The sequence below is a fragment of the Ailuropoda melanoleuca genome, chromosome 7, assembly GCF_002007445.2.
Source record: "Ailuropoda melanoleuca isolate Jingjing chromosome 7, ASM200744v2, whole genome shotgun sequence".
Lineage (NCBI taxonomy): Eukaryota > Metazoa > Chordata > Mammalia > Carnivora > Ursidae > Ailuropoda > Ailuropoda melanoleuca.
The window spans coordinates 1,048,335-1,064,058 of NC_048224.1; the positions used below are offsets into that span (position 1 = coordinate 1,048,335).

Sequence of the window (15,724 nt, forward strand, 5' to 3'; positions counted from 1 at the left end):
AAATAGAGCTGCCCTATGTCTCAGCAATTGCACTACTAGGTTTTTACCCCCCAAATAAAAAGCTACTGATCTGAAGGTGCACCTGTATCTGCACCCCATTGTTTCTGGCAGCAACGTCCACAATATCCAAAGTATGGAAAGAGCCCAGATGTCAAGATGGGGTATTTTTATACGCGCGCACACACACACACACACACACACACACACACACACTCTCACACAATGGAATACAACTCAGCCATCAAAAAGATGAAATCTTGCCATTTGCAATGACATGGATGGAATTAGAGGGTATTATACTAAGTGACATAAAACATCAGAGAAAGACAATTATCATATGATCTCACTGATATGTGGAATTTAAGAAACAAAACAGAGGAGTGTAGGGAAGGGAGGAAAAAATAAAACAAGACAAAACCAGAGAGGGAGACAAACCGTAAGAGACTCTTAATCATAGGAAGCAAACTGTGGGTTGATGTAGGGGAAGGGGTGGTTGTGGATGGGGTAACTGGGTGGTGGACATTAAGGAGGGCATGTGATTTAATGAGCACTGTGTATTATATAAAACTGATGAATCACTGAATTCTACCTCTGAAACTAATAATACATTGTATGTTAATTAATTGAATTTAAATTAAAAAACTGTAATGGAATATCACCTCACATTTGTCAGAATGTCTGAAATGGACAATATAAGATAAAACAGGTATTGGCGAGGATGTGGAGAAAGGTGAACCCTTTCGCATTGTTGGTGGGTAAGCAAACTGATGCAGCCACTGTGGAAAACAGTTTGGAGGTTCCTCAAAAAGTTAAAAATGGAATTGCCCTAGGACCCAGCAATTGCACTACTTGGTATTTACCGAAAGAATATAAAAATGCTAATTCAAAGGGATGCATGCACCCTGATTTTAATAGCACGTTAAATACTTTTATGCATTGTTTGTGTCTGGTGAACAGGTAAAGAACAAAAGCTCCTTCAGCAATTTTTGTAGTATCTTCTTAGTTTCCATACTTATACAAGTAGAATGATATCCTGTCAGTAAATGCCGGCTTCACTAACTGCTTAATCCATCTGTTTTCTAATTGTCTTTGTTTAATGTTTCTTAATAACTCTTTAGTTGAGGCCACATTTCTGTTAAAGTAGCTGATTAAATTTCATAAAAAATATGTGGCTTCTCCGTTGGAACATAATGTCAAAAATATCAGAAATCTTAACCCGTGAGTCTGAGTGTATTTTGTGAAATATTTTTCCTCATTCATAGTCAGGAGAAATAACTTAGTTGTAAATGTAGTAGAGAACATCTTGGGAATCTTGTAATTCTACAGATTTAATGAATTAACTGTTGCATTTTCCAAAGAGCTGGACCTTTTTTTCCTATAAATTTGATATGATGCAGCGGAAACTTTTTCTATTTATATCGAGTGGGTGGATGTTTATGTAGATGTGAAATGAAGATGGAAAGTTAAGTGTACTCGTGGATTACTAGTAACATAGTTTGTTTTAATGCTATCAAATTTTCCAGTAGGTTATTATTTACATGTGTAGAGAAATAAGAGTGTTTAGGGTTTGGTCATAACTAAGCTGAAAATGGATAAAATGCTCTAAGAATGGGAAGGAATGAAAGAGAAGCAACTCTGGTAGATTGTAGATCAGCTGGTCACAAACCACAGTAAGAAGGACTCATTACAGCCTGTCAATTTAATACCCACACTCTGTAGTTAAGATTTCTCTTGCTGCTCTACCCCTAGAATTGTCTAAACATTTTTTTTCAATGAAGTAAGTATCAGAACTTACTGAGCACTAAATTATCTGTTACTATAAAAAGTAGTTTGGTAATTTAGAATTAAATTACATTTTAGGTCTAGTTACCGACTTGGGTCTTAATTAGTTATCAGTCACATTTTTAGTTAAATAAGAGGTTGCTCTGCCTCATACTTAGTGATGTCTTTACTACTTAATGTAGACATAATGAATAATTTTGTCTAATTATATTAATAACACATTCTTCTTAATTCTTACTGTCATAGCTAAAAAACGTGGGTTAGAAAACAATGAAATGGAAAATATCTCTCTTCCCTTTGTTCTTTGTTTATGAAATACACTTTCAAAGGACAGCTTATAAGGTACAAACTTTTGGGTTCTCAAAGCCAATGACAGTGATTCCATTGAACATCTGGCATTTTTACATTTTATGTACATTCCCATATTTTCATAGCTTATATATTTGGAGATGTAAGACATTTTTGCTATCTGTTGGATAGGAAATGGGGGTTACTAGATTTCTTATCTCATCTGGCAATTTGGTTGTGCCTTAGAAATATATTAATTGATAACTTTCAATAATAATAATTTTTTGGGAGAGCTAGATTTTGCTGTAAACATAGGATGTTAAGAACTACCTTTTCTAATTATTGATTTCAATTTCTGAAGGAAATAGGAATTAATATGTTTGCCTGTATTTTTAAAATGAGTCATTTTTTTGCCTTTTAATTTTTTATTACTCAAAAAGCTTCATTTTTTTAATGCTTCATTTTTTTAAAAGCTTCATTTTTTTGCTTTCTGTCTTTCCTTGTGCCTTTAACACTTCACAATGATTTTCTACTCTTCAATAAGGAGAGTGCGCTTGATCCCGTCGTAGACACATTTAGCACACATGGAACCCCCATAGGCCCTGCTGACATGTTTTTTTTGTTGTTGTTGTTTTAGACAACTTCATAAAAACTTTAGATCTCTCAGCACTAACTCCTCAAAGTTGGCCTGGGCACACACCACATGAGGATTTTGGTGCTTTCCAAACCTTCTTGGTATAAAGGTAAACAATTCTATTACCAGGGGTTTGGGACAGTCTAGTATTGTAGGACCGCCTATGACGGTATGTCAAATGCTGGAGCATTCTGAGTGCCTATAGATGCCATCTCTGAAAAAGGAAAAAGGATATGGATACCAGTCCTTTTGGATTAAAGGCCAACCTTACTGCAGTTTGACCTTAAGTCATTACTTCTGCATTAACCCTATTTCCATATAGGATCACATTCTGATATACTTGGGGTGAGCACATCACCATACCTTCTGAAGGGATCATAATTCAACGTGAACATGCTCATAATAACCATAACAGCCACGTCAAGTTCTACCAGACTTGTCTTATTTTAAGCCATTCTTTTCTTAGTTCCTTCCTAATTATCATTTAATTGTTAATAAACAGAATGAAAAGCAGAATCATTTCACACATTTTTTCATACCTTCAAAAGCCTTCCATATCAGACATTTGCACATGAAGTATTTTTTCATAATTAATTAGCCATTCTGTGCATCACGAAAGAAATATGTTAAAAGTAATACCTCAGTTTGGGTGTTTCAAGTATTAACTTGTTATTTCATCAATCATTTATTATGGTTGTGTGAAAATTCCAATTCTACAATTGAGACAACTAATTTAGTATTTTCTGTGTTAGAAAGTTGCTGATTTTAAAACATTCTCATCTTTAAATTAGATTGATGGTTTTCAGTGTCAATAATAGCATGAATTTGACTTCCTGAGAGATAGGAACAAAAATCATGATTCTATATAATAAGTCTTAGGGTAGTGAAATATGCAAGTATTCAGTGCATGCAGACTCCTGACAATTCTCTTTAAATTTGGACTTAGCATTTTTAACCAATATGTATATGTTCTTAAAAGGAGCAACAAGAATAACCATTCTTATTAGTATTTTGACTTGATATCACAGATAGTTTGCTTGAAAAATATTATCTATTACTGATTATTGCTCTTTGTATTAATATGTAGTCTGCAAGTTTCTTTATTTCTAAATGGGACTGTTAATGTCATTCTTTCCTACTAATAAAGTTATGTAGTGCATTCTCTTAAATGATCTTATGTAATTCCAGAGAGGTTTAGATGAGTGTTACCGTTTGTCAGTACTAAAAAGAATAGATTTCTCTTTAAAAAAAAAAAAGAATAGATTTCTCTGTGCTGCTGAATTTTACCATTTTTGACTCTGATGTTGTTCCTTGCATTATTTTGGGTATTTTTGACTCTTTATTTCTGAATATTTTAATTTGGAAATAGCAGTTAATCCTCTGTAGTGAGTCAAGCAGTCAACGGAGTGGTAGATCTTGCTGCATGTTCACAAAATCTAGGACTTCTGGGAGAAGGGAATGGGAAAGTAAGATAGGTAAGACAAAATTCTCCCTCGCCAAAGAAACAAATTGTGTTTATTTTGTTCACTCCCTTATTTTTCTTCATGAAGCAAATATTAGTAACAAAATAGGAAAGTTTCTGCTGATGAATCTGAACTCCTGTTTCTTCCTTTGGGGGAAAGATTGCATCTTAAACCAAAATATCCTAAAATTTCTCACATTTCCATTTTCCATATTTATAGGCCAAGATAATTATAGCAAAATGTCATAGAACTCTATCTATACTTAACTAATAATAGAAAGCAGAACGGTAGATAAATAGTATTGCATTCAGAGGGATAGTTGGTACAATTTACAGTGTTTAGGATGATTTTTGTTTTGTTTTGTTTTGTAAAAACAGAACAGTGAGCAGGAAGGCATTGCGGTAGCAGCAGAAGTACTGAGTTAAGTAAGCGTCTGGTGCATTTGGGCTTTGGTGATTATGCTCCTTGGGTTGAAGAGGAGTATTCATGTTGGCTTGTAATGGGAGAGAAACATGGAAATCTCACTGACAGAGTCAAATGTTGGATCCCTTAAATGTTGGACTCAGGAGTCTAGATTTTATTCTAAAAGCAGAGTAGCATAGATTACAGCTTATTGAACTCAGAAATGAAAGATTATAAGGTATTTGAGGGGGATTAAAGTGACAACTATAAAGATGAATTGGTGCTAGGAGTGACTGCAGGCAGAGAAATGAGTTTGCTTTGTTATGCTAGGTTTCAGTGTCTGAAAGTGAAGATGGAAGGATCCTGGTATAAGGACTTAATGCAGGAGACATTTTAAAGGAAGAGCTAATTGTAGATGATGACAGGACTTTTTAGGAGTAGATAAGAAGGGAGGGATTGGGAAATGTTGACTATGAATGTAGAAGAATGGAAGAATCATGGTATCATTGATAATAGAATGTTCGTTTGCAGTTGAAGGAGTTATTTTAGGCATGTTGAGTGTAAGGTGTTTTCTGAACTTTCAAAGCATTATACCTGTCAAGATTTGAACTCTAGAGATAGATAGTACAGTTTGGAGATTATTAAGGCTTTGAAATTTGGATGGAGATGATAATTTTATCACCAAAATATTGAGAGACTTACTGTTTCAAGGCTGTTGTTGAGTGAACCAGTCTATCGTTAGGTGTGTTAGGGATTATTTTGAATGATATCTGCCCTGTTACATGGAATGTTGACCTAGACACAATTTAACCTGTTGAACTCTTTATAGGAAACTTGTTTTATAAGGTGGAACTGCTGACTATGTATTCATGATAATGAAAGTCCTAGTAGATCTAAAATAACCTTTCTTTGAACTTCTCCCCTTAATACTGTTCCTTCTTCTTAGTTATATATTTAAAGTGATGATGGTGGGTGTCTTATGGATAGGACATAGAAGTCAGTCATTTGCTCTAATTGTTGGTTATTTATGAGAGTATATTTATAAATAAACATACATGTGGTTAAAATACATCTTGAAGAAAATTTATCTCAATCTATTGGTTAAATTTTTCTAAACAAACATACACTGGCTATTTTTATTCATTGCAACCTAGGTTTTCAGTTTTATAGGCCTTCTAGCATTCAGCACATTGATACTTACCGATGATGAGAGGGTAATCCTTCTGTTGCAGGCATGATTTCAAAAAGTGCTCTCCTCTTAGTTGTTTTTAATACAAGTTTTCAATGAACCATGCACTGGATTTTATCATTTGTAAATGTGAATGTATAGGCTATCACCTCTGTTCAGAAAAAATTGAATTTATCACTCCTGCATATTTGAAAATGTAAAACATTATCCTCAAGTGTATAGTGAGTATTCATGTATGGTACATTCAAAGTATGACTTAGTGTGACTTTATGTAACTAGTAAAAGTTTAAAGCATTCCAATCCTGTTGTGTTTCAGTGCACCTGCAGGAAAGACATGGTGAAAATCTCAATGGATATTTTTGTGAGGAAATTTCAGCCAGACAGATATCAGCTTTGGAAGCAAGGAAAAGATATATACACCATTGATCACACAAAGCCTACTCCAGAATCCACACCTGAAGTAAAAGCATGGCTGCAGAGGAGGAGGAAAGTAAGAAAAGCATCTAGGAGGTAATGATTTCTTCTCTCCGCCGCCCACTTATTGTACCTACTCAATAAAAATGGGTCATTGAACATGATGTTCTCAAAAGCTATTCATTTGCTTTCTCCTGTTTATCATAAATTTACTTAATATCTTACTGAAAATTTGAGGCAAAGTTTTATAATTCTTAAGAAGTATAATAAATAAAATATAGGAAAGGGTATATAATGTGCTTGAGAATATTCCTGACATGCTATACAGTCCCGGAACCTCCCAGACCCCTTACTATGTACATTAAGGTTGTATTAGTGACCCCTATTCATCTTCATATTTTTATCAACTTCAATAACTTGATGTTGAACTTTTTCATTTTGCTACTGATTTTCTTTCTGACTTCAGTTGTTTTCTTCATTTCTCAATTCTTCATTTGAGAGACTTTACTCATGGGGATACCTATATTTTGCTGCATTTTATACACTTGGTTTTATTCTTTTACAAGGTGTAAAGCAGAGCATGTGGTATTTGTTTAACATGGTTGTCCGTGTGCACTTACTCTATAGTCCATTTTTATGGCCAGAGCCATTTCAAAAGGTTTTAGGTCATCTGTGGGCATCTTGCTATTTTAAAACCCATTGAATGGAGCGTGTATTATGTTGCTCAGGTCCTTAGGCAAAGTTTTTAGGCTCTTATATTTTCTAGGTTTATATTACACTTTTATTCTCCAATATTACTCATTGTTTTTCTTTCAGATTGTAAAAGTAATATTTGGCATTGGAGAATATTTGTAAAATAAGGAAAAGAATAGTGAAGGAATCCCAAATCACTCATAACGTCACAATCCAGGGATAACCAGTATTAACATTTGGTAGATATCCTTTACATGTGTGTTTATTATATTATATAATATACTTTTCCAAAATTGGGGCGACGCTCTGTTAACCCTTTGATGACCAGTTTTGTGAGTGTTTTTCATGTAATTAAATGATTTGATAACAACATAATAACTGAATGCCTGCATGTATTTAATCCCCTGTGTTTGGATCAATAGCTCATTTCTAATTTTGGGGGGGTTTTTTTGGTTTTGTTTTTTGGGGGTTTTGCCATTAACTAAATAACAGTGTAATTTTAAATCTTTGCCCACACTTCTGATGCTTATTTTCTTACTCTGAAATTTATATTCTGCAATTCAGAATGGTAGTGAGTGGAGGAAACTTAAGAACATGGAGTCAGACTTCTGCATTTTATAAGAGATATACCTGAGGCACGGAATTAATAACAATTAAAATTCAGGTGTTCTTACTTTACCCTATAGTGTACAGCAGTGATTTTCAAATTGTTAGTTTTCAAATCAATTCAGTAGGCTAGGAACAACATTTTAAATGAGGAAGCAAAATAGAATAAAAAGTATTATAGTTCTTTTCTGTGGTAAGGGTAAGTATTAATTCCTGATGTGTGAACATGTATGTATGAGTGTGTTATGTCACTATCTAAAATGTATAACTTATAATGGGTTGGTTGTATTAGAAAAAGCTTGGGAAATATTGATTTAGAGAGTCAGTGCCAAAAAGGCTACCTGTGGGAGGAGGCAGAAGTCAATCTGAATTCAGAAGAAATACCAATAGAACATCTTGACAATTGTTCTTGAATGGACGGAAAACACAATACTTTAATTAGGTGAATGATCTGGTCTCCTAGTTACTAACTATAGTGGCCCTTTTGGATTGACAGAGAACATAGATTTATGACATTGGACAGATTTGAAATGCCTTTTAGTAGATTAAAATAATCAATGGACTTTGCTCACCCAGTTAGAAAGCCTCATGTTAAGGGGCTTGTTGATTATGCTCAGACTTGTGGCTTGAATGTGGCATTTGCTGCTCTCCCTTAAGTAATACCTATCCAGGAAATGTAATGAAGTGAGTGATTCATTGAAATCTCAAAGAGAAATCAGCTATCTTATTTTACATGTGCTATGCTATTTATAATGTGAAGATTTCCCACCTGGCCAATGCACGGGTTTTCAGTAAAAGTGATAATGGTGATGATGATACCAGTACTGCCAGTAGCAGCCGAAGCTAATTTACATAGGTTATCCTTGGCTACCACCTTCATCTCAAAACCCTGCCCTCCCTTACTTCCTGTAAGGCATAGTGGGGTGTGTGTGTGTGTGTGTGTGTGTGTGTGTGTGTGTGTTTGGACATGGAAATACATGTTGTTTGATTTGGGTTGTAATTCTTCTTAAATGATAGTGTTGGAAATGTTGTGTCTTATACAAAAGGCATCTACAACAAAGCCATCAAGTGACTGTCTGGAAAATACTGAGAAAAAATAAAACGGTGTCCACTCTGAAAACAAGAATTAGATATAAGATGTTAAATACATATAGTTAGCCTGTCTCCCCTGTTAATCCCTTTAGCTAATGATGATTTGGCATTTAATTTTAATGATTTGCGTGCTACTTCAGAATTAAATGAAACTCAGGGAAGTGTATGGCCACTAGTTCACCTTAGAATGTAAATAATATACTCAGATTTTAACAACAGCTTATAGAGATCTCCTCTTTTCCTTTTCCTTTATTACCTAAAAATATTTATGACTTTATTATCCTCTATGACATCATTTTTCACTTTATTTTTATTTTCAGACTTCTTTTAATACTATAAAATTTTAGCAATGACATTTTCCCCAATAATGTTTAATAATCAATTTTTTACAATTGTTTTAATTTTAATTTTTTGGTAAATTTTTATTAAAACTGCTAAGATTTCAATTTCAAATTTAATCTATTGTGAAGATTATTTTTGCATAATTAGAAAGTTATCAGTTTTTTCACTTCTTTCAGTAAGTAAAAATAACATTTGTATTGGTATGTGTTTCATCCTGTCCTTTGCAAACATTCTGCTCTGACCACAGCTTCTCTTGTTAATAGCTTCCAGTGCACTGGTTCTCACTCTAAGAGGTTTAGGAATGAGGGAGATGAAGAAGTGTCACCTGTAGTTGATGGGGCAGAGGGCCTCACCCCTGACCCAGACCCAGAAGATCTCAAGGTCAATGAAAAACCAGAAAAAGCAGTGAAGATGGGGAACACAGAAGCACCTTCAGAAGAAGAGGCTTCTCCTAGCAGGAAGCAGCTGGATCAGAATTCATCAGATAATATCAAACTCCCAGGTGAGAAACTGACTGATTATGTTTCACGTGTAAGTATTGAGTGGTTGATGATCTGATGCCTTAAATCTGTGTTCTAGGACAGGTATCTTACCTTTCCGCATAGCTTAACTAGTAAGGCATCTAAAGCTGTGAAGTAACAGGAGGAGGCCAAGTGGATGTTGTAAAAGCCAGGAGCACCACTGCTATGTGTGATGGGATTAGGAGATTGCCAGAAGTGCCTCTTTGGTTTAATTAAAAAAAAAAAAGGTTCTAAAATGAAAAAAGTTTTTTGGGGGGGTGCAACTCAATTTACAATATACAATACATTTTTGGAAAGCTTCTCTTAAATTCACGTGGAACAGTCAAAACCAATTATAGATAATTCTTTGCAGATTCTTAGCTTCCAACTTAATTTTAAGAAGAAAATAAAGATTAAGGTTTAAAAAAGAATAAGAATCATTCAGTTTTGTGAAATGGTGTGTATAGTCCCCTGGCTGTTTCTCTCTACCAAAGTCATCACCTGTAAGTTTCAACTAGTTTGCTTTCTTCCTTTTTATAATATATGTCTCTGAAACTGCTGTAATGTTTTACCTCTTTAATATTTGTTAGAGTTTTTGTCCTTTTACTAATTGAGCTTATTGGTAATTTCTCATACTGCTCATCCAGTCTGTTTTTCAACTGTGGGACTCCCCCAAATCTGGCCACCTACCCCTGCTTTCTCCTTGTTCAAGGTACTGTTATCTCTTGGCTGGACTGTTGCAGAAATTACTTCTTTTCTGCTTTTCCAGTGTCCTCCCTAGTCACCCATGCTAGTCGTTTCTCCATAGGGCAGTCAGAGTGATCCTTTTAAAAGATGTAGGTGAGGTCTTCTCCCTACCTTCTTCTTACTCTTATTCCACTTAGAGTAAAAGAAAAAGTCCTTATCATAGTTGTAATTTGATTCTCTCCTGTCTCCATTTTCATTACTTTTTGATCTTGAAATATCTGTGTTTAAATAGAGTTTAAACTTAATTGAGTTTAGAGAAATAGAGTTTCTTACTTTATTGGAGAGCCAGACAAACATATAATTACAGTCCAGTATGGTAAGTACCACAATAGAGATGTCCTGGGGTATTGCTGATATACCAAGGAAAGACTCCAAACAGACCAGAAGCTGTCCTGGCAAGGTTTCCTGGACTAGGTGATATCTGAATTAATTTGTGATGAATGGATAGAAAATTGCAAGGTAGAGAAGGTAGAGACAGGAATAGCAAGCAATGCAGAGAACACAGTTATGCCATACATATGGATTTTTAAAAAATATTTTATTTATTTGAGAGAAATATAGAGAGAGTGAGAGAGAGAGCATGAGTGGGGCTGGGGCCAGAAGGAGTGGGAGAAGCAGGCCCCTCGCTGTGGGGCTCTATCCCAGGACCCCAGGATCACAACCTGAGCTGAAGGCAGATGCTTAACTGACTGAGCCACCCAGGCACCCCTGGATTTTTTTAAATAGTCCCTTACCATAGTCTTTAATCACACTGGATTTAATTAACTACTTGATGGGTTACTGGGTGGTTTAGGGCACCCAGTTTTATTAGTTCTGTTGCTACATAGTTCCTTGTACTTGGACTTCCAGTGTTTGAGACCTGGCAGAACACTTAGGTACAAAACTTGACTGGGTTCAGCATCAAAGCTCTAGTATATGATAGGTGAAATGATGCCCGTGAATGTTTTAAGGGAGGGAGAAGGGTGAATAGAGATGGCAGTGGAAGAGACGTGCTCGTGATAACCTTTTCCCTTTATTTTCCATCAGTGTGTGATACAGGTTTAGGGTAGGACATATTTTTTATTTGGCTTTGCAGAGATTTACACGTGTTCTTTCCATACATTCTCTGAGCTGCAATGTTGCATTAGTAGCAGCTCTTAGCATCATGTATTGGAATATAATTCCCATTTTTAGAAAGATTTCAAATTGCTGTTGCTTTGGATAATTATTATTGCATTGGCTTTTGACATTGGTCAAAGTGTAACCTCTTTTTAATCTCTAATTTTGTCGGTAAGTATATTATTTTGCCAAACTCCAGGATCTCACCTTGATAACTGTGAAGGCTCCATGATGCTGTGGTGACCTTTCCCACTCATGTCTGTGGGAGTTTAGAGGAAAAGTTGAAAGATAGAAATTTAGTTGAGAATTATTATTAATAATGCAATGTAAGATTTACTAACAGTCTTCTGTTTCACTCCTCAGGAAACGGTTGCTTAAGCACATCCATAACAGAGGAAATACAAACTAAGGATGAACAAGCCTATGGTGTAATTCTACCTTCAAATCCCAGTGAAGCTGATGATTCCATATCTGGTGGCCATGCGACATCCAAGGAATCAGACCCACCCAAGCTCCCATGGCCAAAGTCACCTGAGTCATGTTCCTCGGTGGCAGAGAGTAATAGTGTGTTGACAGAGGGAGAAGAGAGTGATGTGGAGAGCCGCAGGAGTGGCTTCGAACCTGGAGAAGTCCCACCAATCTCCAGTGGAGAGGGAAATGGCCTCGAAGTCCCTGGTGTATGTGGCAATGTCTGTTTTTACTGTATTTATTGTGTGGTGAGAGTACTTTCTGGAAACTGTATGCTGTGCATCAAAATCTTGCTTTAGTATAGAAATAACATTTTACATTTACAGGTCTTAATCGTATTTCCTTCGATGACTGGGAGGTAAACTTTTGTGAACTCTGATTCACATGGTGATAATTCAGAGAGCATGGAATTTTTGGCTACATGCTGTAGCTTAATTTTCTTTTTCTTTAACTTTTTCTAAAATTGAACTTTGAGGTAATTATAGATTCATATGCAGTTGTAAGAAATAATACAGAAAGATCTTGTGTCCCCATTTTCCCCCAATAGTACCTTCTTGGAAAACTATTGTAGGATATCACATTGATACTGACACTGATTACAGAATGGTTCTATTACCTGTAATATTAACCATACTGGAAATGACTCACCTGCTGAGCTCTGACCTCCTCCTGCCATCAGTTAAACCTCTGGGTCCCAGGCATCCCACAACCTCTATTTTAACTCATCTGTCATACTTTCCCTTGTCTCTTCTTGGGCTGTGATTGTAGAACCAGGTTGACCTTTCTGGCCCCACCCACTGCCAGAAACTGGCCTTTTGCCTTCAGAAAACTCAAGACCTCTCTTGATTGCCAGCTACCCCATTCTAACTCTTTGCATAGGGCCTCCCTGCTTCTCATATGTTCTTGTGCATTTATATTATATGCTTTCAGTATAAACTGTTGCTTTAATCCTAAGATTGTGAATGGACCAGACAAGCTCTGATGGTGTGTAGTGATTGTCGGAATTCATTACCCTGTGTTGACCTATACAACTTGATGAGGGAACTCAAGGACACAAGTAAGGAGAGCATCAATTGTTGGAGCTGGTAAATTGAGCTGGCCACTGAACATTCAGACCCACTTCTTGATTGTTCTTGCTCATTTCAACTCACCACAGGCATTTTCACATCTTTGAGTAACAAGGGAGATTAGATAAGGAAATCAGCTTGGAATAGTCAGTTCATAGTAGCTTTAAAGTATCAAATATATATAAAATATAGATAATTTGCTTATTTGACCCAATAACTTTTACCATTTTATGCATGATTTGTATATCCTACTGAACTATTAAATATTTATCAAAAACATGAGCAAAAGAGAAAAATATGGTCTAATTTATTGAAATGGTTGCTAAGGGAAATTTGAAAATAGCATTCACATAATAATAAGCAAAATTTACAACTTAATTTCACATGGGGATTAAGCGCACCTGAGCAGATGCTGTGATTCTTTGTGGATCGTGAATGAGTCAGATGCCTGTTGAAATTACCTTTACTTATATTCTTTAGAGTGGAACTGAAAGTAACTTTTCCATTTCCTTGTTTTCAGTGGAGGTGATTCTACCCTCGGTGCCTTTAACCTTTATCCTTATCATTTTACTGAACAAAGACTGCCTGCATAGGAAAGCAAACACTACTGTTGAGGCCTGAGTCACTTGGTTTGCCCTTCTCAGAATCAGCTGTGTGATATTCTTTTCTCATACCATGGTGTCAGGCAGCCCTTCTAAGCAATGCAGACCCATTTTGTTCTTACATGTGTTTGACCAGTGTTTCTTAGTATTAAGTGTAATGCTGTGTGTATGCTTGCAGCAGTCAGCTTTAATCAGTCTTCTCAAGAAATATAAGTTATTTTTTGAACAGTGTCTATCTGTCTGTCTCTCTGTCTATAACTGGGCTCCATGTTCTTCCTGGAATACACTGAATGTGTTCACACCTTACATGCTGTTCCTGTTTTCCTAAATACTCCTCTGAGCCCAGAGAGCTCCCCCAGTGCACTCAAGACTCCATTCAAATGTCTCCTTGCCAGAAAGGCTTTCTCTGATGACCCCATGCAAAATAGCTCCCTCCCCTCTCTTTCCATTCCTTTGTTCTGCCCTTTTTTCTTTATTGCATATTTCTAAAAAAAAAAAACAAAAACCTGACTTATTTATTTGAGAAAGAGAGAGAGAGAGAGAGTGCGTGCATGAGTGGGAGGGGCAGAGGGAGAGGGAAAGAGAATTTCAAACAGACTCCACACTGAGCATGGAGCCCGATGCATGGCTCCATCTCACAACCCTGAGATCACGACTTGAGCCGAAACCAAGAGTTGGAGGCTCAACCAGACTGCACCACTCAGTGCCCCTATTGCATATTTCTTAATAGTACCTGGTCAACATATACTTTTTACTTGTTTATTGTCTGTGCCTTCCTCCTCCATGATGCACATTCCTTGAAAGCTGAGACCTGGTGTAGTTTTTCCTGCTATAGCTCAGTTCTTACAACAATGTGGCACATAGTGAGGACTTGATAAATATTTCATATTAATTTTTAGCTAGTATAAATCACAGATATATCTCATCCTCTATTACTTTCTTTTTTTTGAGGGGGAGGGGCGGAGGGAGAGGGAAGAGAGAGAATCCTAAGCAGACTCCATGCCTCCTATAGAGCCTGACACTGGCTCAATCTCACGACCCTGAGATCATGACTGAGCTGAAATCAAGAGTCAGGCACTTATCTGACTGAGTCACCCAGGGTGCCCTCATTCTGTAATACTTTGACATCCTTTCCTTACTCCCGGCTTTGATTAGAATGTTGTCATGTATTTTCTCATAATCTTGTTTTGGTGTCAGAAGTCAGTGTAGTTTCTCTACTTCCAGCCACTGCTTCTTCACTTCACAGGGACATTTCTGAGACTCCTTTCTTTCCTAGTCAGTTGTTGATGTAAACCCATTAGTTTCAAACTCTTTCTCTGAACATTTCCCCCTTCGCATCCTGGTTTTTGTTTTTTGTTTTGATTTGTTTTTTGTTTGTTTGTGTGTTTGTTTTCTGAGTGCATGGGCAAGAAAGCTTGTATATAGATTCTATCAGAAGATGTGAGGATGCATATGACCTTTTCATATACCTTTGGAAGGAAAATATAGTTTGGAGAGACCAGGACAAAAAATTTTATATAAAATTTAAGTGGTTTCTAGATGACAATAATGTACTATATTAAAAAAAATCTTTAAATTTCTTATTTGATCCTCAGAGAAGTGGTGATTCATTTCTGAATGGAAGGAAGTATACAGGCTCACTTTGGCATTATTGCTTTCTGGATAAGGATAGAAAGGAAAATAACCTGCCAGATTTTCACATGTGGCAAGCACAGAGGTGACCAAGTGCCACAGTTCTATATCGTTATGAACATATAATCCTAAATTTAGATTAGTTTGAAAGAACTTTTGAAAATTTGCTAACTGCTGAGTTAATTGTAAGTTTGATAAGCATACCCTGCACCACAGATAGTGTTTTAATATGCAGTGGAAGGATAGTTAATTGATCTCTTGGTAAAATAACTAATAGACTGGATTCCTATTTCTTTTGACTTACAGGTTTAAGATTTTTTTTTTTAAGGACTAATTCCCCAGGAGGTATATAAGTATAAGAATTCTTTATAATTAAATTGTCATAAATCGTTGTGAACCATGGTTTTTCTTTAAAACAAGTCTTTAACTGTGAGTGTTTCTTCTCCATTTTTGTTCTGTGACCAGAGAATAGAGGGAGAAACCAAAACTGCTAAAAGTTGGCGCCATCCACTGAGTAAGCCTCCAGCAAGATCCCCACTGACTCTGGTGAAGCAGCAGGCAACAAGTGATGAAGGTGAGCTTGTGAGGTCTTGCTGTGTTTATTCTGTGTATACTGTATGCTAGTCAGCATTCATTCTGTCTTTTTGTTGTAACAAACTTGTCTCAAAATTGCTTGGTAGAGAGGAACTTTGACCAGGTTGCAAA

General features: G+C 36.1%; 1 protein-coding gene across 15 annotated transcripts in view; it reads left to right on the forward strand.

Annotated features, from left to right (window-relative positions):
- KDM4C (lysine demethylase 4C) overlaps positions 1-15,724 on the forward strand; it is a 502,429-nt gene that overhangs the window by 309,529 nt on the left and 177,176 nt on the right. For 14 of the 15 annotated variants that reach the window (XM_034663835.1, XM_034663840.1, XM_034663834.1 and 11 more), the window contains 4 exons: positions 6,075-6,268; positions 9,169-9,407; positions 11,614-11,927; positions 15,485-15,593. In XM_034663835.1, the coding sequence (XP_034519726.1) occupies positions 6,075-6,268; positions 9,169-9,407; positions 11,614-11,927; positions 15,485-15,593 (856 nt within the window). Of the gene's footprint in view, positions 1-6,074; positions 6,269-9,168; positions 9,408-11,613; positions 11,928-15,484; positions 15,594-15,724 lie in introns of those variants that run through there. The other variant, XR_004626454.1, reaches the window with a different exon arrangement.